The sequence below is a fragment of the Dendropsophus ebraccatus genome, chromosome 4 (genome assembly GCF_027789765.1).
Source record: "Dendropsophus ebraccatus isolate aDenEbr1 chromosome 4, aDenEbr1.pat, whole genome shotgun sequence".
Classification (NCBI taxonomy): domain Eukaryota; kingdom Metazoa; phylum Chordata; class Amphibia; order Anura; family Hylidae; genus Dendropsophus; species Dendropsophus ebraccatus.
In genome coordinates, this window is record NC_091457.1 from 165320936 (window position 1) to 165348078 (window position 27143).

The window sequence follows — 27143 nt, forward strand, 5'->3', positions numbered from 1 at the left end:
CCATTGGTATGAGCCGACCTAGAGGGGGTGGGGCCTAGACCTTTAGGCCAGCCTGTTCCAATGGTTAGCGAAAGGGGGCGGGGCCTATGTGCCTGTGATGTCATAGAGGGGCTGGGGCAATGGTAGCGCTGTGGGTGGGGCTAAGTGGTGCTGTTGCCGTGAAGCCCTGCCCACTTAGCACAATCTGAAGTTGATAAAAGATCACTTTTTACTTGAACAAGCACCATGACATATGATATAAAATAAGGTATGAAAACTGCTAAAGTCAGAATGAAAATAGGGGGTGACAGTGTAAATTTAACAAATTTTCTTCTAAGTGGATGAGTGCTAAGCCAAACGTGAATGTTATCGTCTGATAAAATGCTGTCTGCTGCCAGCTTTACATAATCCAGGTCATGCAATAACACTACGCTGTAAATGGACGGCCTGGGCTGATAGTTTTACAGATTTCTGCATTCCTAAAATTATTGCAACAGAAGCAAAACAAGAAAAAAAGCTTCTTCATTTATAAATATCTGTATACTTATATCTACACTCCCTGGCCACTTTATTAGGTACACCATGCTAGTAACGGGTTGGACCCCCTTTTGCCTTCAGAACTGCCTCAATTCTTGGTGGCATAGATACAACAAGGTGCTGGAAGCTTCCTCAGAGATTTTGGTCCATAGTGACATGATGACATCACACAGTTGCCGCAGATTTGTCGGCTGCACATCCATGATGCCAATCTCCCGTTCCACCACATCCCAAAGATGCTCTATTGGATTGAGATCTGGTGACTGTGGAGGCCATTGGAGTACAGTGACCTCATTGTCATGTTCAAGAAACCAGTCTGAGATGATTCTAGCTTTATGACATGGCGCATTATCCTGCTGAAAGTAGCCATCAGATGTTGGGTCCATTGTGGTCATAAAGGGATGGACATGGTCAGCAACAATACTCAGGTAGGCTGTGGCGTTGCAACCATGCTCAATTGGTACCAAGGGGCCCAAAGAGTGCCAAGAAAATATTCCCCACACCATGACACCACCACCACCAGCCTGAACCGCTGATACAAGGCAGGATGGATCCATGCTTTCATGTTGTTGGCGCCAAATTCTGACCCTACCATCCGAATGTCGCAGCAGAAATCGAGACTCATCAGACCAGGCAACGTTTTTCCAATCTTCTACTGTCCAATTTCAATGAGCTTGTGCAAATTGTAGCCTCAGTTTCCTGTTCTTAGCTGAGCGGAGTGGCCCCCGGTGTGGTCTTCTGCTGCTGTAGCCCATCTGCCTCAAAGTTGGCCGTACTGTGCGTTCAGAGATGCTCTTCTGCCTACCTTGGATGTAACAGTTGGCTATTTGAGTCACTGTTGCCTTTCTATCAGCTGGAACCAGTCTGCCCATTCTCCTCTGACCTCTGGCATCAACAAGGCATTTCCGCCCACAGAACTGCCGCTCACTGGATGTTTTTTCTTTTTCGGACCATTCTTTGTAAACCCTAGAGATGGTTGTGCGTGAAAATCCCAGTAGATCAGCAGTTTCTGAAATAGTCAGACCAGCCCTTCTGGCACCAACAACCATGCCACGTTCAAAGGCCCTCAAATCACCTTTCTTCCCCATACTGATGCTCGGTTTGAACTGCAGGAAATTGTCTTGACCATGTCTACATGCCTAAATGCACTGAGTTGCCGCCATGTGATTGGCTGATTAGAAATTAAGTGGTAACGTGCAGTTGGACAGGTGTACCTAATAAAGTGGCCGGTGAGTGTATATATATATATATATCAGAGTGCAGGGACTCTGATAAAGTAAAAAACAGCAGATACTCACCTACCTTGCTCCCTCTATGATGACTTCCGTCTCCCTGCTGCTCGCATGGGCTGACACCTCAGAGACGGTCTCGGCAGTGATGGCCGCTCAGCCAATCACTGACTGCAGTAGCGTCCCTTCTCAGTCAGTAATAAAACATAAAGGAGATAACATGGTAAGTATATCAAATATTTTTTTACAATAAGCTGCAATACTTACATCATCCAAAACTTTTGACTGTATATAATTAAAAAAGGGAAATTCCTTGAAGATATTCCTGAATTGTTTGGCTTCAGTGTTCAGGAAAATTTATATTCTAACATTTTTAGAAACATGTAAAATAGTTATTTGCAGTTATGAATTACCTCTGCTAAATTATGTTAAAGATGCACTCCTGGATGACTTTTTTTTTGCCCATATAACGCACTTTTGATCAGCCACCATCTTGATTTAAAGGCAATGTATCGCCTAGATTTTCTTTTACTAAATAGAGTCAGATACTAAAATGTGTTCTTTTATTCTAATCTGTTTCTATTTTCTGAGTATAATATTTTTTATTTCACTTTTTGTACTTATGGGGGCGGCCATATTGCCTGGGCTGTTTTTAACAGCATTTAGTGACATGCTTTACAGTCTGGCTCATGGACATAGACAACAATAGACAGACAACAATGCCACTGGAACATTTTTTTCCTGTCTGAACATTGCACAGGTGCCATAACGATCCAGCCCATGTTCAGTATTCACACAGCTCACAGCTGCGGAAAAGGAGACAATCTGCCTGGAGCATTCCTAATGATTAGGAGGGTGGGGAGGAGGGACAGAGAGGTTGTGCCAGCCTAATGCATACACAATCTAAGCTCTGGCCAATGGGTACGGGGCTGCCAGTTTAAAAGTTATTTTTTAGGACAATAACTGCATCACCTACCGAATGGACCCCAGGACAGATCTTGGATTTAAAGCAGCTATCCGAAGGTACAAGTGGTTTGTGGGGGTCAGATTGTGGGTACAGAGTCACTTTAAATATATTCTGTGCATTATTTTAATTAATACTTCTTCTTTATCAGCAAATGCACCTTGTGTACTCCATAGAGCTAAAATCAGACTCCCCTCCTCCAGGCTGTGCTGTCCTGCTCTGTGGTGATTCTATCCATAAGATGGCCGACATGGAGGAGTATGTGACCATGCCAGAGGGAGGGCCATGGTCACATGCTCCTCCATGCTTAGCCAACCTCACTGAAAAAACATACATGATCAGGTATGGGAAACCCACTGCTTTTTTTTATTAAGCTGCCAAAAATTGTGTTTAGTATTGGAACCTGAATGGCAAATCTACTGAGATGTGAACCGATAGTCGCGGGGGGTGTACTGGGGCAGAATTATCTGTCACTCAAAAGAGTGAATGTAAACTAGAACCACATTTCATTTATAAATGACATAGATGTATCATACAATCATTTTATTACAATTCTAATAGGAAAAACATCTGTAATAGAACCATGAAATGCATGGTGAGCGTTACAAGAATATAAATGGAAAAGAAAGGATACGAATCTCAGAGACAGGCTTGAGGATCCCAAATGGAGTGATGGCTAATAATACAAATACATGGCATTAGGATTGTGATACTATCGGTGTTCACTATAACATCAGACTTTAGAATAATTATCCATTGCAAAATAGTGGCGAAAAAGTCAGAGACTCTTATTTTCATGGTTGTCACGTAGTATGGGAAAACAGCACATTGGGGTATGTTCACATGTACTGCCTTTCCATTAACATAGCCCATGATTATTTTTTCAAGTTGTACTATATAGTGTCCCTGCGATATAAAAAATAAAATTGTGCAGTGAAATCTAAAAGGACCCTGTATTTATATTGTAGTTATTTTGTATTACACTTTTAAAAAAAATAAACCTCCTAATGATGGGCCTGATGTACGGTGGTCATTAGGGTCCTTATTCTAGGCTAGAATAAGGTCTAGAATAAGGTTCTGCTGCTCTCCCATGTGGCAGACGTAGGAAACCCTTTAAATGCTGCGGTCAGATCGTGACCACGACAAGTAAAGAGTCTGTAGTACTATACGTACCTATCGCAGCATAACACTGACAGGCTGAATACACTACACTAGATGATTAATACAGTGTATTACAGTAGTGATCTGATGATCAAGTCCTCTAGTGGAACATGAAAAAATAAAAATAAAAAAAGTACATAAAATATAATGTAGTAAAATAAATCCCAAAGATAAAATTGCTATGATTAATGTATTTTGTTAATCTGCCTTCCAAAAAAACTGTTAAAAAAATCAAGCAAAAAGTAATAAGTATTCTAAAATGGTACTGATAAAAAAAATACAAACTGTCCTGTAAAAAATTGTTGATCAAAAAATCAAGGGTTGGGAGAGAACCATGGAAAATATACTTGGACATTAAGACCTAGAATGTGTGATGGGGGAAGAAGGGGTTAAAGAGAAAATATAAGAAAAAATAATTGCTTGCAATTTTAATTTTGATCCTTATAATGTTTTTACTTTAAAGGGGTTGGCCACTTTATAGTAAAACTGTTTAGTGTTCAGTATTAGTATGTGTACTCACTGACAGCTGCTTCCTGTCTGCTTCATAGAGCTAACATCAGACTCCCCTACTCCAGGCGGTGCTGTCCTGCTCTGTGGCGAGTCTGTCCATAAGATAGCCGACATAGAGGAACATGTGACCATGCCCCACCCTCTCTGTCCAACACTGAGCAACTATCTGGAGGACAGTGGGGTTGGGGCATGGTCACATGTTATGGACAGAATCACCACAGAGCAGGACAGCCTGGAGGAGGGGAGTCTGATGTTAACTCTATGAGAAACACAGGGAGCTGCTGTCAGTAAGTGCAGTGAGCAAGTTTGCAGTGAAATCCGCTGCGATTCCCTTCCTGTCAATTTTAATAGGATTACATACTTGTAGCAGAATTGTCATCCAGCTGAGAGAATGTAAGCGGCAGCCCCCTTAACCCCCGCGGCCGGTACATACATTCCCTGCTCTGCGCTTCAGCTTGTTCTGTGGCCCCCGGCTGCCTCCGGCTGGACGTCAGGATGCCGGGAGCCACAAAACAAGCCAGATCGCGGACAGATTTATGTATGCACCGGGCTGCAGGGGTTAAGGGGGCTGCCGCTTACATTCTCTCAGCTGGATGACAATTCCACTCCAAATATGTAATCTTATTAAAACTGACAGGAGAGAAATCACAGCGGATTTCGCTGCAAACTTGTAGCATGAAATCCACTGCAATTCCATTAAATGTGAAGCTACCCTCAATCCATATTTTCAGGAGGTGGATAGAGCGAAAATAGCATTCCAGGGAATGGGTGTTTTTTTTTTTCCTATTACTATACAGATTTAGGCTATGTTCACACTGCGTAAAACTACGGCCGTAGTTCTCGCCGCAGAACTACGGCCGTAGTTTTGCGGGGTGGAACATTGCCTTACTGTCAGTGGGATCCCGGCCGGAGCGTACACACATCCTATGGGCTCCGGCTGGGATCCATGCTGTGCCGGAAGAAAACTGACGTCAGCTTTCTGCGGCCGGAATTCAGTGAATTCCGGCCTCAGAAAGACCTGTCAGTTCACACAGTGAAGCGAGCGGCTCCGGCCGCTTGCTTCACTCTGTGCTATGGGAAGCTCTGATGCGGGCACACGCTGAGGCGCCCGCATCAGAGCTCCGTGGCCGGACGGATCACTTAAGTACCGGCCGGGATGATCAGGGCAGAGACTGGCCATTCCGTTGTCCGGCCGGGGTCACGGAACGGCCGGTCTCATACATCGTGTGAACATAGCCTTATTGTCATCTACCTCAGAATAAAGGTAGAAAGTGAAATCACGGACTCCGATTAAGAACCCAAAACAGCACATAAGTAATAACATGTTAAGCATGCATTACCTTCTCCATTCAGAAATTTTAAAGATGAAGGACAAGAAACTCCTCCGTGATCTTCATTGTAACTTGTATGGGCATCGGCACTCTCATTGGGGCTAAATGTCAAATCTTGAGAGAAGTGACTGTCATGGTTGGGTTTCTGCGGTTCCTTGAAGGACTCTTCCTGCACCATTTTATCTGTGAGTATTCCACTGTCTCCATAAGTAAAATAATCACGTGGTCTGAATAAGCTGTGGAAAATAAATGTACATTTAAGAATAGACAGAAAACAGTGACGGCACTATCTATCGATATACACACCTGCTGTAAACTTTAGTACAAATAGTGATACAACACCAAGACAAAAGATAGTTTAAAAATAATTAAACCAATAGAATCAGAGGATCCAGGACCCCCTACAAAACACCAGGTGTCTAATCTCTTGCCCGTACCTGTCTTGAGCTTGGCATGCCCCTTGGCTCATGGGGTGCGGCCGAGACTGGGCCGGTAGTCAGGTATTTTGTGTTTCTCATGTTTTTGCATTTGTCTGAACACTGTACTACTCATTCTACCTCAGTAATTGATTTCCTTACCGCATCCATCTGTTTCCTGCATTGTTCCCTCTGGTCACTTCACAGTTCACTTTGTTTTGTGTTGGTGATTCTGTGACCTGTGGCTCTCCCTGACAGTCAGTGTGCAATGTTATCAGGCGTCAGTGGTTGGAGATCAGGGGGATGGTCCCATCACATTCTGGACCAGACTCCTGACCTTCTATAAATCATCTCCAGGCCCGTCACTGGCTGTTAAAGAAGCAGTTCACAAAAAATTATTATTTGCCCCCCAGGTAGGCACTGGTACGTATACTCACCGCAGCAGATCGGTGTCCCACGGGACGGCTTCGTTCAGATCCCGCGGCGCCGTTCAAATCTGTAACTCCTCTTCTCTGTCTTGTAGTTGAACCCCGAAATTCACACGCTTCCATAGAGAACGCATTGAAGCGTGTGAGTTCCGGCGTATAAATCACAGGACAGAGAAGAGAAGTCACAGCAGAGGCTTTATCTGACCCCGGCTTTCTGTACCCAACTTCTCTACCCAGGTTATCTGGCTTCCCTGACCTTTTGGCTTTTAAGACTTAACTGCTCCTGTTGGATTACTTTTTGTACTTTCTGTACTTTGTACTGCTGCCTGCTCGTTGTGATCACATTTTGTGTACCACTGTATCTAAGTTAGGGACTGTCACTGTTGTCAGGGGCCTCCGAAGACTGGTTGAGGCAAAAAGGCAGGGACAGTGGGAGAGGAGTGCAGGGTCCACTGTCTGTGTCTACCAAATCTCTTCCCTGACCGAGCGTTACCACCAGTCGTAACATGTATACAATGATTCTGAGGTCAATGTATGACTAGCACCATAAAAAATAATGGGTTGCACAGGATTCAATATTTGCAAATATTGATGAAAAATACTGACATGTGAATGATGCCGAAGAGATCAGCACTCAGAAATTCATGTATCTATAACGGTATATACTTTCTGATATACTGTATAATATTTTGACATGGTTAGTGAAATAAACAGAGGCTTTTATACCAAAAACTTTGTTTCCTCCATGAATGTGTTGACAGATGCCTATCGCTCCCACAGTCAAACAGGCTGCCCGTCAAAGAGATCTCCCTAACAATCATCTCACAGGACCCCCGCTGTCATGTCGCTAACAGGCAGAGCTGTATACGCTGTACATTTATATCTACAGATTTACCGCAGGCTATTCTACATAAGATAAAGGAATATAAAAAGTCGGGTACATGCTCCCTGCTGCCACTCGGCCAACCCAGGCCCCATCGCTATGTATCCAAAACTGTACAGTAATTACTCAGGCGCAGTTCCCACTCACACTTATAGTCAGTATATTGAGCCAAAACCAGGAGTAAAACCGACACAATGAAAAACTATAACTGAAAGATTTGCACCTTTTTCTGGGATCTGGACCTATTCCTGGTTTGGGTTAAAGCGCCACTATCAGCAGGTTCTTCCCAATGAATATACATAATGGGTGGCGAAGAAGGGGGCATGCTGGGTGGACCAAGGGTGGTGCTCCGGGCCTCCCACTATGCATACTCAAATATACTTATTGAGCGGCACGGGAGAGGCAGGCTGGGTTGGCCGAACTGGTGCTCCAGGCCGCCGGGTGACGCTCTAAATGCTCCTAAGCCCCTTATTAGTATAGGGGCAATTAGGGGCTATCTCCAGAATGGGGGGAGAAGAGGAGAATGATTCACAGCCCTGCAGTCATCAGGTAAAGAACTTCTGGAGCATATCAGCAGGTGCCGCTTTAAAAAAAAAACAAAAAAAAACGAAATACTTGGTGTGAACCTAGCCTTACATTTGCCTACCATTACAGTTTGAGACTATGTTCATACAACGCATAAGACCGGCCGTTCCGTGACCCCGGCTGCGTCACGGAACAGCCGGTCTCTGCCCGGAACATCCCGGCCAGTACTTAAGTACCGGCCGGATGATCTTTCCGGCCGCAGAGCTCTGATGCAGGCGCATCAGCGCGCGCCTGCATCAGAGCTTCCCATAGCACAGAGTGAAGCAAGCGGCCGGAGCCGCACGCTTCACTGTGTGAGCCGACAGGCCGCAGAAAACTGACATGTCAGTTATTTGCGGGCCCGCACGGAATCATGGCCGGAGCGTATACGATGTGTGTACGCTCCGGCCAGGATCCCACTGAAAATAAGGCATTGTTCCACCCCGCTAAAAGTACGGCCGTTGTTGCCGATGGCAACAACGGCCGTACTTTTACGTAGTGTGAACATAGCCTGAGGCTGATAGACAATATATGTATTCTCAGTTTCATTTATGACTGAAATATGTTGCCATAGGACATGGCGGTATTGAAAAGGTCCATGAGGCATCTTTCATACCCTCCTAAGTTTCATATTTCATTACAAAGTATACAGGCTTTTCTTCTCTCAAATTCCATACATATACAACTACAGTAATACCTTGGTTTCCAAACATTTTGGTATTTGAACATAATTTCCCCCTGAAGTTTTGTTCAGTACATGAACATTGTTTGGTATCCAAACAAAATCTGGGGAGATATCTGCCAGCTGAACTACTGTTATGGAGGTGTTCAGGAACACCAAGGTTACAGGAGCTGGGATTAAAATGAGGGGAATCTCTGCTCTAAATGGGTGTTCCCCGCATTGAAGGCAGAGAGAGAGAGAGGCAGGAGCAGGCAGCTGTTGTAACTTCCCGCCCTACCCTTGATTCTCCCTGCTCCGAGGAACAGCTGCTGCTGCCTGCTCCAGCTCCAAAATTTTATTAAAGTATTGTATTGCCCCCCAAAAGTTATACAAATCACCAATAAACACTTATTACTGGAAATGCTTATAAAGTGCTTTTTACCCTGCACTACTCTACTGCATCAAGGCTTCACTTCCTGGATAACATGGTGACGTCACTTCCTGGATAACATGGTGACGTCACTTCCTGGATAACATGGTGATATCACTTCCTGGATAACATGGTGACGTCACTTCCTGGATAACATGGTGACGTCACTTCCTGGATAACAGGGTGATGTCACTTCCTGGGTAACATGGTGATGTCACTTCCTGGATAACATGGGGATGTCACTTCCTGGATAACATGGGGATGTCACTTCCTGGATAACATGGTGATGTCACGACCCGACTCCCAGAGCTGTGCGGGCTGTGGCTGCTGGAGAGGATGATAGCAGAGGGATGCTCAGTGTCCTGTGTCCCTCAGTGCCCCCCTGCCATCATCCTCTCCAGCAGCCACAGCTCTGGGAGTCGGGTCGTGACATCACCATGTTATCCAGGAAGTGACATCACCATGTTTATCCAGGAAGTGACATCACCATGTTATCCAGGAAGTGAAGCCTTGATGCAGTAGTAATTGCAGGGAAAAAAGCACTTTATAAGCATTTCCTGTAATAAGTGTATATTGGGGATTTGTATAACTTTTGGGGGGCAATACAATACTTTAATAAAAATTTTCGCCAGACTTCTCCTTTAAGCGTAAAAAGTTAATCGGCACACTACCCCTTTAAATTCTTTCAACCTGCTGATAGTTTCTCTTTAACATTTCAATACCAATAAAAGTCTTTACCTTTTTCTAAACATGCTTGAGTGTTCTTTGGCTCCTTGGGTTTGTGGGAGATTTTGTTCATAAAAGTGAAAATCTTGGCTTTGCTCATCGTTGTCATCAATAGAAAAACTGGGAGGTGATAATATCATATCCGGGGTAGAAGTATTCTGGGTGTTTGGTGTCACTGCGGTGCCACAATTAATATCATGCCAAGAAGAATATAAAGCCGGAGCATTGGTGTCTAATGATTTCGTCTTTTTCAGGGGAGGTATAAATGTTTTCAGTCTCCTAATCACAGCTGTTTTTTTGTAAAAAAATAATAATAATAAGATAAATACACGGCACTAATATTTTATAGAAAATGGGTATCTTAATAAACACAATTTAAGAGATCATTAACCAATATTCTGATGTTTTAGTTAACATGTAAGCTTGAAAAGATAGAAAATAATTATATGCAGTGATAAAAGTGGATAAAGCTACGTTTGTCTTAAAGGGAACCAATCAGCACGATATGGCTGACATGGTTCCAAGCAGCACAGTACTGTATATATCTACTGTGCAGCTGGCGGAGCAGTTTTATAAGGGTATAAACCCACACACTGTATATGTAGCGTATTTACTGCTGCGATACGCAGCAAACTCGCAGCAGATTAGATCTAAATAACTGAACACAGCATCAAATCTGTACCAACAAATCTGCGTATTTGTTGCATATCTGCTGCGTATACGGTGTGTGGGTTTATACCCTAAAGGCGAAAAAGAAGTTTTATTACACCGTGAGAGGCTGCAACTAGCCATCTGGACAGGGAGGCCACGTATGGGTCTCTGCCTGTCAATCATCCCTGCACTGCGCACTGACAGGAAGAGAGCTGTGACTAGTCGCGGGTGGCTCCCTGCCCAGATGACTAGTTACCGCCCCTCTCCTGGCCTCATACGGCATAATAAAACTTCTTTTCACCCTTACAAAGCTACTGCTGCAGCCACGGCTGATGTGCTCCGCACACCACTAGATCTATACTGTGCTGCTGGGAACCATATCAGTACAATCATGCTGACTGGTTCCCTTAAAGAGGAGCGGGCGTTGGTCAATGCTGCAGTCAAGGATTTTTGAAATTGGTAGCAGAAGTAGGTGTGTATGGTATTCACTGTGTAACCAGTGTTCCTAACCCTCTGTTGTAGCTAGTATTTTGCATGCTAAGTAATAATATGATCAAAATAGCTATAAAATATTTCTACAAACTGATGTGAAATAGGGCTACTAGTATATGGAGTCTGATAAAGAGGTCAGTCCCTCCCCAACACAAATATCATCTTATTTAACACATTACCTGGTTATATTCAAAACAGGACTGGGCAGCTCTACCCAGCAAATGGAGCAGTCTGGTCTGCTGCATGGCGGACACAGATGGAGCCCAACAGGTCCAGAACCCATCAGGTGTTCCGCTGGTGTCTGTTATTTTATAGGAATTTAAAGGCAAGCAGATGCAGATCGCTCACTTTTGACATAATAGTGCACCGCCATCTCTATACGGGGGGGGGACTCTATACAGTAAAGGATGAGTGAGGAGTTGGTGATTACTGTACTATTATTGCTTTGTTTCTAGTGTATTATGTCCTGTACAGTATATAGCTCCGCTCTGTACTGTACTGCAGGGATTATACCGGGCACTTACAATGTAATAAATGATACTATAGGTAATTATTGGTGGCTGCTGGAACCAAGTAAACACATATACAGTACATTATTTCCTATAGGAAAACACTGCTCGCTTCTCAAACTGGTCGGTTCTCGAACCCCAGAACCTCAGAGGGGGCTATATACAGGGGGAGGACAATATAAGGGGGGCCTATATACAGGGGGAGGACAATATAAGGGGGGCCTATATACAGGGGGAGGACAATATAAGGGGGGCCTATATACAGGGGGAGGACAATATAAGGGGGGCTATATACAGGGGGAGGACAATATAAGGGGGGCCTATATACAGGGGGAGGACAATATAAGGGGGGCCTATATACAGGGGGAGGACAATATAAGGGGGGCTATATACAGGGGGAGGACAATATAAGGGGGGCCTATATACAGGGGGAGGACAATATAAGGGGGGCCTATATACAGGGGGAGGACAATATAAGGGGGGCCTATATACAGGGGGAGGACAATATAAGGGGGGCCTATATACAGGGGGAGGACAACATAGGGGGGCTATATACAGGGGGAGGACAACATAGGGGGGCTATATACAGGGGGAGGACAACATAGGGGGGCTATATACAGGGGGAGGACAACATAGGGGGGCTATATACAGGGGGAGGACAATATAAGGGGGGGCCTATATACAGGGGGAGGACAACATAGGGGGGCTATATACAGGGGGAGGACAACATAGGGGGGCTATATACGGGGGGAGGACAATATAAGGGAGGGCCTATATACAGGGGGAGGACAACATAAGGGGGGCCTATATACAGGGGGAGGACAATATAAGGGGGGCCTATATACAGGGGGAGGACAATATAAGGGGGGCCTATATACAGGGGGAGGACAATATAGGGGGGCTATATACAGGGGGAGGACAACATAGGGGGGCTATATACAGGGGGAGGACAATAGAAGGGGGGCCTATATACAGGGGGAGGACAATAGAAGGGGGGCCTATATACAGGGGGAGGACAACATAAGGGGGATGTATACAGGGGGAGGACAACATAGGGGGCTATATACAGGGGAAGGACAATATAAGGGGGGCTATATACAGGGGGAGGACAACATAGGGGGGCTATATACAGGGGGAGGACAACATAGGGGGGCTATATACAGGGGGAGGACAATATAAGGGGGGCTATATACAGGGGAAGGACAACATAGGGGGCTATATACAGGGGAAGGACAACATAAGGGGGGTATATACAGGGGAAGGACAACATAGGGGGGCTATATACAGGGGAAGGACAACATAAGGGCTATATACAGGGGAAGGACAACATAGGGGGGCTATATACAGGGGAAGGACAACATAAGGGCTATATACAGGGGAAGGACAACATAAGGGGGCTATATACAGGGGAAGGACAACATAAGGGGCTATATACAGGGGAAGGACAACATAAGGGGCTATATACAGGGGAAGGACAACATAAGGGGCTATATACAGGGGAGGACAATATAAGGGGGGCTATATACAGGGGAAGGACAACATAAGGGCTATATACAGGGGAAGGACAACATAAGGGGCTATATACAGGGGAAGGATAACATAAGGGCTATATACAGGGGAAGGACAACATAAGGGGGGTATATACAGGGGAAGGACAACATAGGGGGGCTATATACAGGGGAAGGACAACATAAGGGCTATATACAGGGGAAGGACAACATAGGGGGGCTATATACAGGGGAAGGACAACATAAGGGGCTATATACAGGGGAAGGATAACATAAGGGCTATATACAGGGGAAGGACAACATAAGGGGGGTATATACAGGGGAAGGACAACATAGGGGGGCTATATACAGGGGAAGGACAACATAGGGGGGCTATATACAGGGGAAGGACAACATAAGGGGGCTATATACAGGGGAAGGACAACATAAGGGCTATATACAGGGGAAGGACAACATAAGGGGGCTATATACAGGGGAAGGACAACATAAGGGGGCTATATACAGGGGAAGGACAACATAAGGGGCTATATACAGGGGAAGGACAACATAAGGGGCTATATACAGGGGAAGGACAACATAAGGGGGCTATATACAGGGGAAGGACAACATAAGGGGCTATATACAGGGGAAGGACAACATAAGGGGGCTATATACAGGGGAAGGACAACATAAGGGGGCTATATACAGCGGAAGGACAACATAAGGGGCTATATACAGGGGAGGACAATATAAGGGGGGCTATATACAGGGGAAGGACAACATAAGGGGCTATATACAGGGGAAGGACAACATAAGGGGGCTATATACAGGGGAAGGACAACATAAGGGGGCTATATACAGGGGAAGGACAACATAAGGGCTATATACAGGGGAAGGACAACATAAGGGGCTATATACAGGGGAAGGATAACATAAGGGGCTGTATACAGGGGAAGGATAACATAAGGGGGGCTATATACAGGGGAAGGACAACATAAGGGGCTATATACAGGGGGAGGACAACATAAGGGGGCTGTATTCAGGGGGAGGACAACATAAGGGGGGCTATATACAGGGAAGGACAACATAAGGGGCTGTATACAGGGAAGGACAACATAAGGGGCTGTATACAGGGAAGGACAACATAAGGGGGCTATATACAGGGGAAGGACAACATAAGGGCTATATACAGGGGAAGGACAACATAAGGGGCTATATACAGGGGAAGGATAACATAAGGGGCTATATACAGGGGGAGGACAACATAGGGGGGCTATATACAGGGGAAGGACAACATAAGGGGCTATATACAGGGGGAGGACAACATAAGGGGGGCTATATACAGGGGGAGGACAACATAAGGGGGGCTATATACAGGGGAAGGACAACATAAGGGGGCTGTATACAGGGGAAGGACAACATAAGGGGCTATATACAGGGGAAGGACAACATAAGGGGCTGTATACATGGGGAGGACAACATAAGGGGGGCTGTATACATGGGGAGGACAACATAAGGGGGGCTGTATACATGGGGAGGACAACATAAGGGGGGCTGTATACAGGGAAGGACAACATAAGGGGCTGTATACAGGGAAGGACAACATAAGGGGCTGTATACATGGAAGGACAACATAAGGGGCTGTATACAGGGAAGGATAACATAAGGGGCTGTATACAGGGAAGGACAACATAAGGGGCTATATACAGGGGGAGGACAACATAAGGGGGCTATATACAGGGGAAGGACAACATAAGGGGGCTATATACAGGGGAAGGACAACATAAGGGGCTATATACAGGGGAAGGACAACATAAGGGGCTATATACAGGGAAAGGACAACATAAGGGGCTATATACAGGGGAAGGAAAACATAAGGGGGCTATATATGGGGCAAGGACAACATAAGGGGGCTATATGGGGGAATAGACAACATAAGGGGCTATATGGTGGGTAGGGATGGACAACATAAGGGGACTATCTATATGGGGGGATGGATAACACGGGCCAGTTATAAGGGGGACAGCACAGGGAGCCATCTATAAGGGACACTGGATGGGGGCAATTTATAAGGAGGACAACACTGAGGAGGCATCTATAAAGGGCACTACACAGAGGGGGACAACAATGGGGGGCATCTATAAGGGTAACTATACTGGGTGCGGTGTGTATACAATAGGGCATGCACATAGGGGGGCGTCTACTTTAGTGGACTACACAGAGGGGTCATCTATAAGGGGACTACACAGAGGGGTCATCTATAAGGGGACTACACAGAGGGGACCATATACTTTAGGGCAGGAATAGGGAACCTTGGCTCTCCAGCTGTTGCACAACTACAGCTTTAGCTTTGGCTGTCCAGGCATGATGGAAGTTGCCGTTTTGCAACAGCTGGAGAGCCGAGGTTCCCTACCCCTGATATAGGGAATGCACAGAGGTTGTCATCTACTGTAAGGCCCCGTTCCCACTGAGCAAAAGTAGCGGAATTCCGCGGCGGAATTGTCCACCGCTGAATGCCGTTAGACTCCCACTATGAGCGGGAGGCTATGGGAGGCACGCGCTCATGCTCTATCCACGCTGAAGAATGAACATGTTCATTCTTCAGCGCGGGGAGAGCAGGAGCGTGCGCCTCCCATAGACTCCCATTATGAGAGGGAGGCTAACTGCATTCAGCGGCGGACAATTCCGCCGCGGAATTCCGCTACTTTTGCTCAGTGGGAACGGGGCCTAAGGGGATTACACAGAGGGGGATTTCTACTATAGTAGAGGCACACAGGGCCATCTATATGGAGGACTGAACAAGGGGCCATCTACAAGGTGTCTACACATAATATATATATATATATATATATATATATATATATATATATATACACACACACACACGCTACAAATAGTCAGGGCTAACCACTGAGAGAAGGTGCAAAGGGGCCAATACAGATGTGCAGTGTGTTTAGAGATGATGATGGTGACAGAGTGAGGAGCCTAATATATTTCTCTGGCAGATTCTGTGGATTCGTGGCTCAGAGAAGTTCTCATAACGGCCCAGGGCAGATGGAGAAGAAGATGAAAAGGGAAGAACTCCGATCAGAGAAGACGTCCCCTGTGAGTCACTAAATCTATGTGCACTGTAATGTATATGGAGTATAGAGCCTGTGTAGAGCTGGGGCTACCTTTATATGACTGTATGAGGGGATATTGATCTTTGTTCAGAGGATTTTATTCAGTACCAGCGGTGGTGTTAGTCAGTATGTGGACGTGTTAGTCAGTATGTGGTGATGTTAGTCAGTATGTGGTGGTATTATTTGTTACTTGTAATCTGGTGCGGTGTTCATTGGTCTTAGTATACCAGATTTGGTCAGTAACAATATGGTAGTAATGGTTGTGGTCACCGGCCAATAATTGGTAACAAGTGCTCCTAGGAAGTCTATTCAGCCGATGATCGGCCCATGTAAAAGTGCCAGAGATCTGCTGACATGAAAGCAAATGCCCCATAGTCGGCTGATTTGATCTTTTGTGCGGCTAAGGGCCCTTTTACACAGAAAGATTATCTGACAGATTATCAGCCAAAGATTTGAAGCCAAGGCCAGGACTGGATTTGAAAAGAGGAGAAATCTCAGGTTTTCCTGTATGACCTGATCTCTGTTTATAGTCTGTTCCTGGTTTTGGCTTCAAATCTTTGGCAGATAATCTGTCAGATAATCTTTCTGTCTAAAAGGGCCCTTATGGCCCTATTCCACGGAACGATTATCGTTCGTTTTCGGACGATATCGACCGCTACGGACGATAATCGTTCCGTGGAATAGAGTGCAACGATCAGCCGACATCGTTCATGTCGGCTGATCGTTGCAGTCGCTTGTTTTTCAACATATTGAAAAACAAGCGACTGATATAGCAGCGATCTGCTGCCGTCGCTCCGTTGAATAGGAGCATCGGCAGCAGACGCTGCTATATCCTATGGGCTGCCCGGACGATCAGCGATCCCCCGGGCAGCCCCCCCGCAGCTCCCCGCCGCCCCTCCCGCACTCACCCGCTCGCTGCAGCCGCGTTGAATAGCGGCGGCAGCGAGCGGGGAACGAGGAGCAAACGAGCGCTAATAGCGATCGTTTGCTCCTCTAAAACGACCCGTGGAATAGGGCCATTAGATCATTGCTGTCGGCTGCACATCACCTGCCCTGCTGATTAGCAATCATTTGCAGCCCTATGCTGCCCCATATCACGCCGTGTTATGTACCCTTATTAATGTTACCATAGATAAGTATGGTGGCAGAAGGGTGGGCCCCAAGAATGATTTCCCCTGGTGGGCCCAAGGCACTCCAGTCCGACACTGTCCTTGTGTAATTGTGCATTACAACCATAGCGTGGTGTATGTATCTGGTCTACTTAGCTATCTTGCCTATCGTGGACATTATGAGGAGTGGGTACCCTCACTTTGTATCCACAACATAAGCTTACATTACATTATCCTTTACCTGGTGGCTGTCTGCTTTCTATTTCATTTTTAAGATTTTGAATATCATTAACACAAGGAGGAGACGCATGGAGCCAGTCTCTTATGCCGTCTTTATCCAAACTGTTACTAAAAAAACATAAAACAGTATATAAAGGCACATTTAAATTAATTATATAATTATACAGCAGATAAGCATGGATACTTGACTTAAAAAAAAGCATACACAACGACTGCCCTACATATGCCCTATTAAAGGGGTACTCCGGCAAAAATATTTTTCTTTCAAATTAACTGGTTTTAGAAAGTTATATAGATTTGTAATTTACATCTATTTGAAAATCTCCAGTCCTCCAGTATGTATCAGCTGCTGTATGCCCTGCATGAAGTGGTGTATTCTCTCCAGTCTGACACAGTGTTCTCTGCTGCCACCTCTGTCCATGTCAGGAACAGTCCAGAGCAGGAGAGGTTTTCTATGGGGATTTGCTGCTGCTCTGCACAGTTCATGACAGCTGAGAGTAGTTAGTGGTGCTAAGCTGCTTCTGCATTATTACCTAATGGAATCGTGTAAATGGTGCAAAACCACTAACTCAGCTGTTTTCAGAATCCTGGCAACTTTCGGCAGCTGCAACAAGGTTGCACAGGGCCAGGGGGCCCCACTTCTACAGATGGATTTGGGTCCTTTTGGTGGGGGCTGCATCTATCAGACATTTATGGCCCACCCTTTACCAATATTTGACATAGGAATATCCCTTTTAGTGTTCTCTGAACCTGAATGCTCGGCAATTGACCACCTGGAGAACTGGGGAGTCCTGGAAAATATGAATACATCCTTTAGTCATAGGATGTATCCATGCTTTTCATAAAGTCCTCAGGCTGCATCCACCTTCTCCAGGCAGTGGGACCCAAATGCTGAGTGCTCGGCTTTGTACAATGTTACTGAACAGGAACGGTTTGGCAAGTTTGCTCACCACTAATCTCTCTATGAGAGGAAGGCTCCTCTTACACTATTGTCCCTGGTGTTGAGCAGTTTCTGAAATGTTTGGGGTCGGCAATGTTCTCCGAATGCTCGACATTTGACTCCTGGTGTCTACAGAAGTTAGATGCCGTCTTAGGGTTGGAAGGAAAACATGAATACAGTGTATGGCCTATGGCTGTATGTTTTACAGGACTCCCAGTATCTAACTTCTCCAGACGCTGGCAGATAAATGCCGAGCGTTCAGGTTTGGGGAACATTGCCAAAACCCAAACAGTTCCACAACTCTGATCAGCACTAATTGTCAGAGGTTCCATTTAGAGTCTCTGTTGGTCGTTTAGATGGGGAGAAAAGGTACAGAACTCTGCTCTATTCTTTTATTAAAAATGACAGGGACCATGACGGAACCTGGCAGACGCCATTATATGTCTATAGGTTGACAAGTCTGCTGTTATATATAACAGAAGCCATAATGTCGATGTGAACTCCGGGTCCCAATGTCTTCCGACAGCTGCAGAGTGCAAAGAACAGCACAGACTGCCATAAAAATGTCCTTAAAGGGAATGTGTCATCATCAGACAATGACTTATTGTTAAATAATGTTTTTATGTTAAGAATTTTTAGTGACATTTTTTCTAATTTTCCATTTTTCTATCAGTATTATAAAATAATCCTGATATCTTGCAGGTAAGAGGCTGCTGTAAAGTGATCTGTACAGCTTTGCTGCATCATGAGACACCAGTAGAGGAGACAATACCAGCTCCCTGTGGAATCACCTCCTCACAGGTCACAGAGCGCTCAGTAATGTCTCACGTTCATCTCAAGGGACAGAGTCTGTCTATTGTTGTCTATGTCCATGAGTCTTGATGTAAAGCATTTAAGAGAACACCAGAGACACCATCACGTGTTTCTCAATGTCAGTGAATCTAGGAGCATTGGCACCTAGGAAATCAAATATTCAAAAAATACTGCGGATACACCATCACGTGTTTCTCAACGTCAGTGAGCTAGCCAGACCTTCTTCTGTGAAGGAACAACCAAGCCAAGGGTGGTCTCCAGTCAAGGAAATCAAGAATCCTACTCCACACTGATGAGGGGAAAATACCCCAAAACAGTTGTCTGTAGATGAACACCTTGCTGAGGTGGTTTCCTTGACTGGAGACCACCTTTGGCTTGGTTTTTCCTTCCCGGAAGAAGGTCTGGCTAGCACACTGACTTTGAGAAACACGTGATGGTGTATCCGCAGTATTTTTGAATATTTGATGTAAAGCAGGTCACTAAATGCTGTTAATAACAGCCCAGGCAATATGGCCGCCCCCATTACAATGTACAAATAGTGAAATAAAACAAATTACAGTCAGAAAATAGAAAAAGATTAGAATAAAAGAACAAGTTTTAGTATGTGGCTCTGATCAGTAAAAGAAAATCTAGATGACACATTCCCTTTAATGGAACAAAACTTTCTTCACATGAAACTGGAACCTTTCTATACCTGATATAAAACCAAGAGACCCATAAAACACAGGTGTAAAATAGTTACACTAGACTTTTTACTGAAAAACATGTATTTACGCTTTTTTTTGGGACGGGCCAGTATAAAACAAGCTTTCCAGAGAGAGATCAAATTCCTCCATGATGTATCTCCAACTACAACAAAGAAAGAGATACTGCTGTTAGTATCATACGATTTACTGGCAGTATTGTCAGGTATACACACAAACATAGTTACGGTATGTGACAACTACCAGCTCACCGTCTAAGTAGTATGCAAAGTGAGCAGCGATGTTTTACAACATTAACAAAGTGTCAATCAACAATTAACGGTGATAAGCAGCGGTACTTTACCTAAGCATCTCATTCAGATGGGAGAAGTGTCTGCAGATTGCCACGGGCTTATACATTGTCAGGTAGGCTTCAATGCAGTGTGATTATAAAGGATGTGAAGAAATGCAAAAGCATCAAGTACACATAAAGCACACACAGGTTTAGGCAAGAAATAGCCTGTTTTATTTAATTATGAAGTCGCGCTATTAATATTCATTGCTTTCATTGCTACTTGGTTTGTGTTTAGTGAAAAAAAAAACATCCTCAAGTCACTGTGGGAATTCTGTAAGATTGTGTGATTCTCAGATAGTGTACACCTACACGATGTATCACAGTGATTCAGGCTGTTTGATAAATCTGGTGCTTCTGTTTGCACTTTTTTGCCTTATGTAGTCCAAGTCTGCACTGTTTCATTTAGGCCAGCTATTAAAGGGGAACTCCTGAAAAAAGAAATAGTTTTTAAATCAACTGGTGTCAAAAAGTTATATAGATTTGTAATTTACTTCTATTTAAAAATCTCTAGTCTTCCAGTACTTATCAGCTGCTATATGTCCTGCAGTAAGTGGTGTATTCTCTCTAACACGGTGCTCTCTGCTGCCACCTCTGTCCATGTCAGGAACTGTCCAGAGCAGCAGCAAATCCCCATAGAAATCCTCTCCTGCTCTGGACAGTTCCTGACATGGACAGAGGAGGCAGCAGAGAGCAGTGTCAGACTGGAGAGAATACACCACTTCCTGCAGGACATACAGCAGCTGATATGTACTGGAAGACTGGAGATTTTTACATAAAAGTAATTTATAAATCTGTATAACTTTCTGATACCAGTTGATTTAATTTTTTTTCTCCGGAGTATCCTTTTAATTCTTTTACTCCCAATGAGCCACATCCCATATGAGGGCGCAACAGCCAAAGTAAGGGCCCTATTACACAAGGCAATTAGTAGCCACACAGGCCGATGCTGCCCGGCTAAAGCCTTCTCCATTATGATGCTCACTTTGGACTTAAACACATCTTGGAAGTAAGATACAATTGTGGGGCAATATTTTATATAAAGTCTGTGTGTCCTGTGCCAGGTGTTAGTGGGTGCTTGGAAGTCTTAAAACATAAGTTATTCCTCTAATGGTCCTTACTGAAGGAACTTCCAATCCCAGCTGTTTGATTCCTTAAACAAGGGATGAGGAACCTATGACCCTCCACCTAACAAAACTACAATTCCCATCATGTTTGGAAAGCTTAACCACAGTGCAGCCGAAATTTTTTCCCAAAAAGTCAGTTTTTTGCACCACACTGTTGATTTTTGGGTAAAGCTGGGGTCACACTGCATTTTTGCAGTCCTGAAAAAAATCAGGACTGCAAATGTGTGCAATCCGTTTGGATCCGGTTTTCCATTGACTTCCATTATAAAAAAAAATAAAAAAAAAAGAGATGAAAACGGATGCAGTTTTTTTGTAAAAATTTTTATTAGCGTACACAAAAACATGGTTGACCACATTTCTTGGTAAGTTAAAAGTGACCAATGGATATGTTAAATGGACGCATAAACAGGCAGTGTGAACCCAGCCTAATGCTCTAAAACGTTGCACAATACACAAGAAAAGTGGCACATTTCTGAAAATGAAAAAAATAAATAAATAAAAGTTATGGCTCTTGGAAAGCGACAAACACAAAAACATTTTTTAGAGCATCTTTTATGTGCAAAAATAATAATAAAAAACTAGATAAATGATGTCTTACGATAATTACAGTCTATTCACCAAGACTGAAAGTTGTAAATGAAAGCTACCAAACCCATGTACAGGCTGTTACAGTGGACGAGCGACCGGTTATATATGTTATTGTATAAAAGTCATCAGGTCACAACTATACAAACCCTGGGTGGTTACAGTGATGTTCTTTGTGTTTCATTCTTGCAGGAACTCGATGAGGGAGCATAGTTTTTTTCTCTCATAAATAAGCTCAGAAGGCCATCTAGTGGTGGTTTATTTAAACTACAACACTATATCAAGTCACAATTTTATTATTTTAGTATTATTTTTTTCCATACTGACAAACTGTACAATTACAGCCAAAAGCTGAATAAAAATAATACTGTAAACATTTTTGAATGGAAAAAATGAATTCATTCCCCAAAACAAGAAAAGTTATAGCCATTACATCCACATGCACTAAAAACTATCCTTTATAAATAGAATAACTTTACAATACGCAGAACCTATATCCCTTGTGGGTCCCGACTAATCTCCCGCTCTCATTGAAGTAAAGTGGCGTAAAGTGGCAGCGCACGTTCTCATTAGTTATTTATATATGTATTACATTTGTAAATATTTTTCATCGATATGTTTTTATGGAATATAAGGGCAGTTGAAAATCATAATTTATGACTAAAAGAGATTTATTAACCCCTTAATGTTCAGTCCTGTTGGGCTGTTGTTTTCAGGGTAAAATGTATTAATAACCTATTCACAGGATAGCTTATCAATATCTGATCCAATCAACTGTTTGCCAGAGACGCAGCATTGGTATATATCGTGAAACAGAGAGAGGTGAGCTGCAATATTGGACCCCCACTGATCTGATCAATACATACAATGACTAAACTAATTTTTCATGTCATTTTTGCCTCTCTGCATGTCAGCAGCAATAACTTAGCGTAACCTTATTTTTAGTAGGAGATAGTGTATCTTGTTTTCAAAGCTGTACATATAACTGCACATAGTGTGAATAGCTCAATAGAAATCAGTGGGCCCTAAATTTGTCCTTAATTATAGACAATTATGGACAATTTAGGGAAGATGTGAATAGGGTCTTACTGTGTCCATCCATTTGCGCAGATGAAAGCAATTAATAGCAGAGCCATCAGGTCAGATCCCATTTACTGTAGGTTCACTTAAAGTGACACTGTCACCCCCTTTTTGCATTCTGACATTTCTACACAGGTGTAAAGGGTAAATTTAGCGGTTTTCATACCTTATTTTATATCATACATCATGGTGCTTGTTCAAGTAAAAAGTCACAGTTGGCCCCGCCCCCTCAACGGCAATTGGAACAGGCTGGCCGAAAGGTCTAGACTCCACCCCCTTTACGTCGGCCAACCAATGGGTGTCAAGGGGGCGGGACCAAGTGTCATTGTGGGCGGGGCTAAGTGGTGCTAATGCTGCGAGGCGACACCCACTTAATACAATCTGCACTTGATAAAAGGACCCTTTTTACTTTAACAAGCACCATGACGTATGATATGAAATAAGGTATGAAAAAAGCTAAGTTTACCCTTTACACCTGTGTAGAGATGTCAGAATGCACAAAGGGGGTGACAGTGTCACTTTAAAGTGACACTGTCGCTCCCTTTTTGCATTCTGACTTCTCTACACAGGTGTAAAGGGTAAATTTAGCAGTTTTCATAACCTTTTTTTACATCATACGTCATGGTGCTTGTTCAACTAAAAAGTGATCTTTAATCAACTTCAGATTGTGCTAAGTGGGCGGGGCTTCATGGCAACAGCGCCACTTAGCCCTGCCCACAGCACCACCATTGGCCCCGCCCCTCCGTGACATCATTGGCACATAAATCTTTAGGTCAGCCTGTTCCAATGGTCGACGAGGGTGCGGGGCCTATGTGCCTATGACATCATGGAGGGGCGGGACCAATGGTGGCGCTGTGGGCGGTGCTAAGTGGAACTGTTACCGTGAAGCCAACTTAGCACAATGTGCAGTTGATAAAAGATGACTTTTTACTGGAACAAGCACCATGACGTATGATAAAATAAGGTATGAAAAACGCAAAATTTACCCTTTACACTTGAGAAGTCAGAATGTAAAAAGGGGGCGACAGTGTCACTTTAACGCTACTTAATACCATCCATAAAGCTATAATTAATGACAGAACTAATTTAATAGGTTAGAGTCTGAAAAGTAAACGTTATGAAAAATAAGATAAAGGAAAATATTTTTTTCTAGATTCATGTCTCAGAAAATGTTATATAACTTATACAGTTACTCCATTGCTGTCGACCCTGGCTGAGCAGCTGATGATGCGGCAGAGGGGGGCAGGCATGATGGACGGCGGGAGCGGTTCGGCCGGCCTCCCGAAGATGACGTTGTTGACCCAAGATGGCGGGGAAGAGGGGTATTCACTTAAATAACATGCATTACATAGTTGTATAACTTTGTAATGTGTGTTATTTAGTGAATAAATGTTAAACGCCGCACTACCCCTTTAAGGAACCAGCATCAGAACTCGCTATATAGCCTGCCAACAGTGGTGCAATAGGCTTGATTCCCAAGCACTTAACCCTTTGGTTTTACTTTTCCATTTAAATTTTTTCCTTCTCGCCCTCTAAAACCCAATACACCTTAAAGGGGTAGTGCGGCGGTAAAAAATTATTCACAGAATAACACACATTACAAAGTTATACAACTTTGTAATGTATGTTATGTCTGTGAATGGCCCCCTTCCCCGTGTCCCACCACCCCCACCCGTGTACCCGGAAGTGTAGTGCATTATACATACCTTATCCGTGCCGACACGCGTCCGCCATCTTGTGCCAAACGTCATCTTCGGCCGGCCGGCCCGAACACCAATCGCGGCTGAGCAGCTGATGACGCGGCCGGCACTCGGGAAGATCGAAGGTGTTCGGGCCGGCCGGCCGAAGATGACGTTTGGCACAAGATGGTGGACGCGTGTCGGCACGGATAAGGTATGTATAATGCACTACACTTCCGGGTACACGGGTGGGGGTGGTGGGACACGGGGAAAGGGGCCATTCACAGACATAACATACATTACAAAGTTGTATAACTTTGTAATGTGTGTTATTCTGTGAATATTTTTTTACCGCCGCACTACCCCTTTAAGTTTTCTACATACAGAGCTAAATGATGGCTTATTTTTAGCAAGACTAATTTTACTTTCTCATGACTCCTTTGATTTTACAATAAAGTGTACAGCGAAACAGAAAGGATTATAATTGTGGGGTGAAATTGAAAAAATAAAACAGCAATTTAGCAAACTTTGGGAGATTTGGGAGTGCCATTACAGTGATACCCAATTTACCAAGCAGGATTAGGAATAGTGTATTTTAATTGAACAGACAATTCCACAGGCAGTGATACAAAATATGTTCAATTTTTTGGAAAATTGGAAAAGTGTTTTTATCTTTTTTTATGGAAGGGGTCTTTAAACCTTTTAAATAATTTTAAATATTTTTTTATACACTTTTTAAATCCCCCTAGGGACCTTTCATAAGCAATCATTAGATTGCTAATACTGATCTATGCTATGCTATAGCACTGCAAAGATCAGTGTTGTGCTAATATAGTCCAGCTGAGACTCTTTGGCAGCATTGGAAGGTAAGTATGGATCCTCTGCTTGCTAAGTAACCCATCGGCACCCCACAATCATATTGCGGGGAAACTGACAGGTGCGGCACCTGTCATTAAACCCATTCAACGCTGTGATACTGTGGTGTCCCACCAGTATTCTTCTATTTCTACCTCCGAAGTTCCGGCAGAGCACAGTACTACTTGGGTTGGGACTCTCTCGACATCCTCCTCTCTGCTCTTCTGATCCTCCCTTTTATTTCTTATCACGCAACCCAGTCAGCACGACTGTACAACTCCTTCTATTCTCAGCGCAGATCTGAACTCTAAAGTATTAAGTAGCCTATCAAGTGTGAAGTATTGTCTCAAGGCAAAGTTGTATGATCTGCTGCCTACCTCAAGTATCTTCAGAGTAAACAAGATTATATTTATGCTAAAGAGACTCTGTGATCCTTCACTAAGCACCGACACAGCACACACACACACCTTCCTTGAGTCATTTCCCCTTTGTGTGGGTTGCAGTACTAATAGTCTGGGTGGGTAACTACTCTACTCCGGACCACCGTGATAACTACCCAAGGGACCCCGCAACAACCCGGCAGGTCACTGTCCACAGGGGAACAAGGTATAGCCAGCCCATTAAAATAAAAGCAGGTGTGCCACCATACCTGTGTGCCCAACCAGCACTGGGGTCACGACACAATACCACCGGGCAAGGCTATATCTATAACCACCACAGAGCTGGCGTCACGCTTTACCATCTGACAAGTGACTGGCCGTACCCTCACACCGGGGGTCACCACAATCCCATTATATAACAACATTGAAAGGGTTAAATGGGTGCCACTGACAGGATCGCTAGATGCAGTCATTAGCTTCAGGGTTTATAGCCCCCGCTAGTAGTCAACCTCCAATGGCTATGGAGTGGGTTTAGTTCCTTAGCCCGTTTAATTCATCCCTTCATGTAAGCCGACTTATATACATGTATTGCTGACCCGAAGGGGTTCATATACACAAATATGTCTTTGTGGGTAAAGTACATAGGGTAAAAACAATTACATTTACATTTAAAGGTTTCTGTCATATTTTCTTCAACACGGAGACCCCCTGTAAGACATTTACTGCATAAAGAAAGGTATACAACTCTGCATACAGAATGTGCAGGATATAGTGCAGTTTTCTTCCAATTTTCCTCCAGCAATGGACTATAGGTCATTATCCAATGTACAAGATTGTTTCTTAACATGTCTTGGATAAGTTGAATTCCTGGTGTCCTGCTGACTCCTAGTGACAATGTTTTTCTAAGGGCTGGAAAAGATGCCTATATATCAGGGGACCCAGCTGTAAACGATGGACGATGCCTGCTGATCAATAGGTTTTTGGTACAAAGATATATGGCAAAGAAAGATACTATCGACAATTGGTGCAGAAAATCAATATCATACCAGGATGTCCCGTTTTTCAATACTTAAAGTGACACTGTCACCCCCTTGTTGCATTTTGACTGCTCTCCACAGGTGTAAAGGGTAAATGCTACAGCTTTCATTACTTATTTTATATCACACCTCATGGTGCTTGTTCTAGTAAAAAGCCATTTTTATCACCTGTGGATTGGTATA

The 27143-nt window shown here is 44.0% G+C and overlaps 1 protein-coding gene across 4 annotated transcripts in view; it reads right to left on the minus strand.

Moving 5' to 3' along the window:
• HFM1 (helicase for meiosis 1) overlaps positions 1-27143 on the minus strand; it is a 101675-nt gene that overhangs the window by 60733 nt on the left and 13799 nt on the right. For all 4 annotated transcript variants that reach the window (XM_069967652.1, XM_069967653.1, XM_069967655.1 and 1 more), the window contains 6 exons: positions 19957-20031; positions 17431-17537; positions 9832-10108; positions 5721-5947; positions 3344-3385; positions 2013-2083 (listed from right to left, as the gene is read on the minus strand). In XM_069967652.1, coding sequence (XP_069823753.1) covers positions 2013-2083; positions 3344-3385; positions 5721-5947; positions 9832-10108; positions 17431-17537; positions 19957-20018 — 786 coding nt within the window. In that variant the 5' untranslated portion in view covers positions 20019-20031. The remainder of the gene's footprint in view (positions 1-2012; positions 2084-3343; positions 3386-5720; positions 5948-9831; positions 10109-17430; positions 17538-19956; positions 20032-27143) is intronic.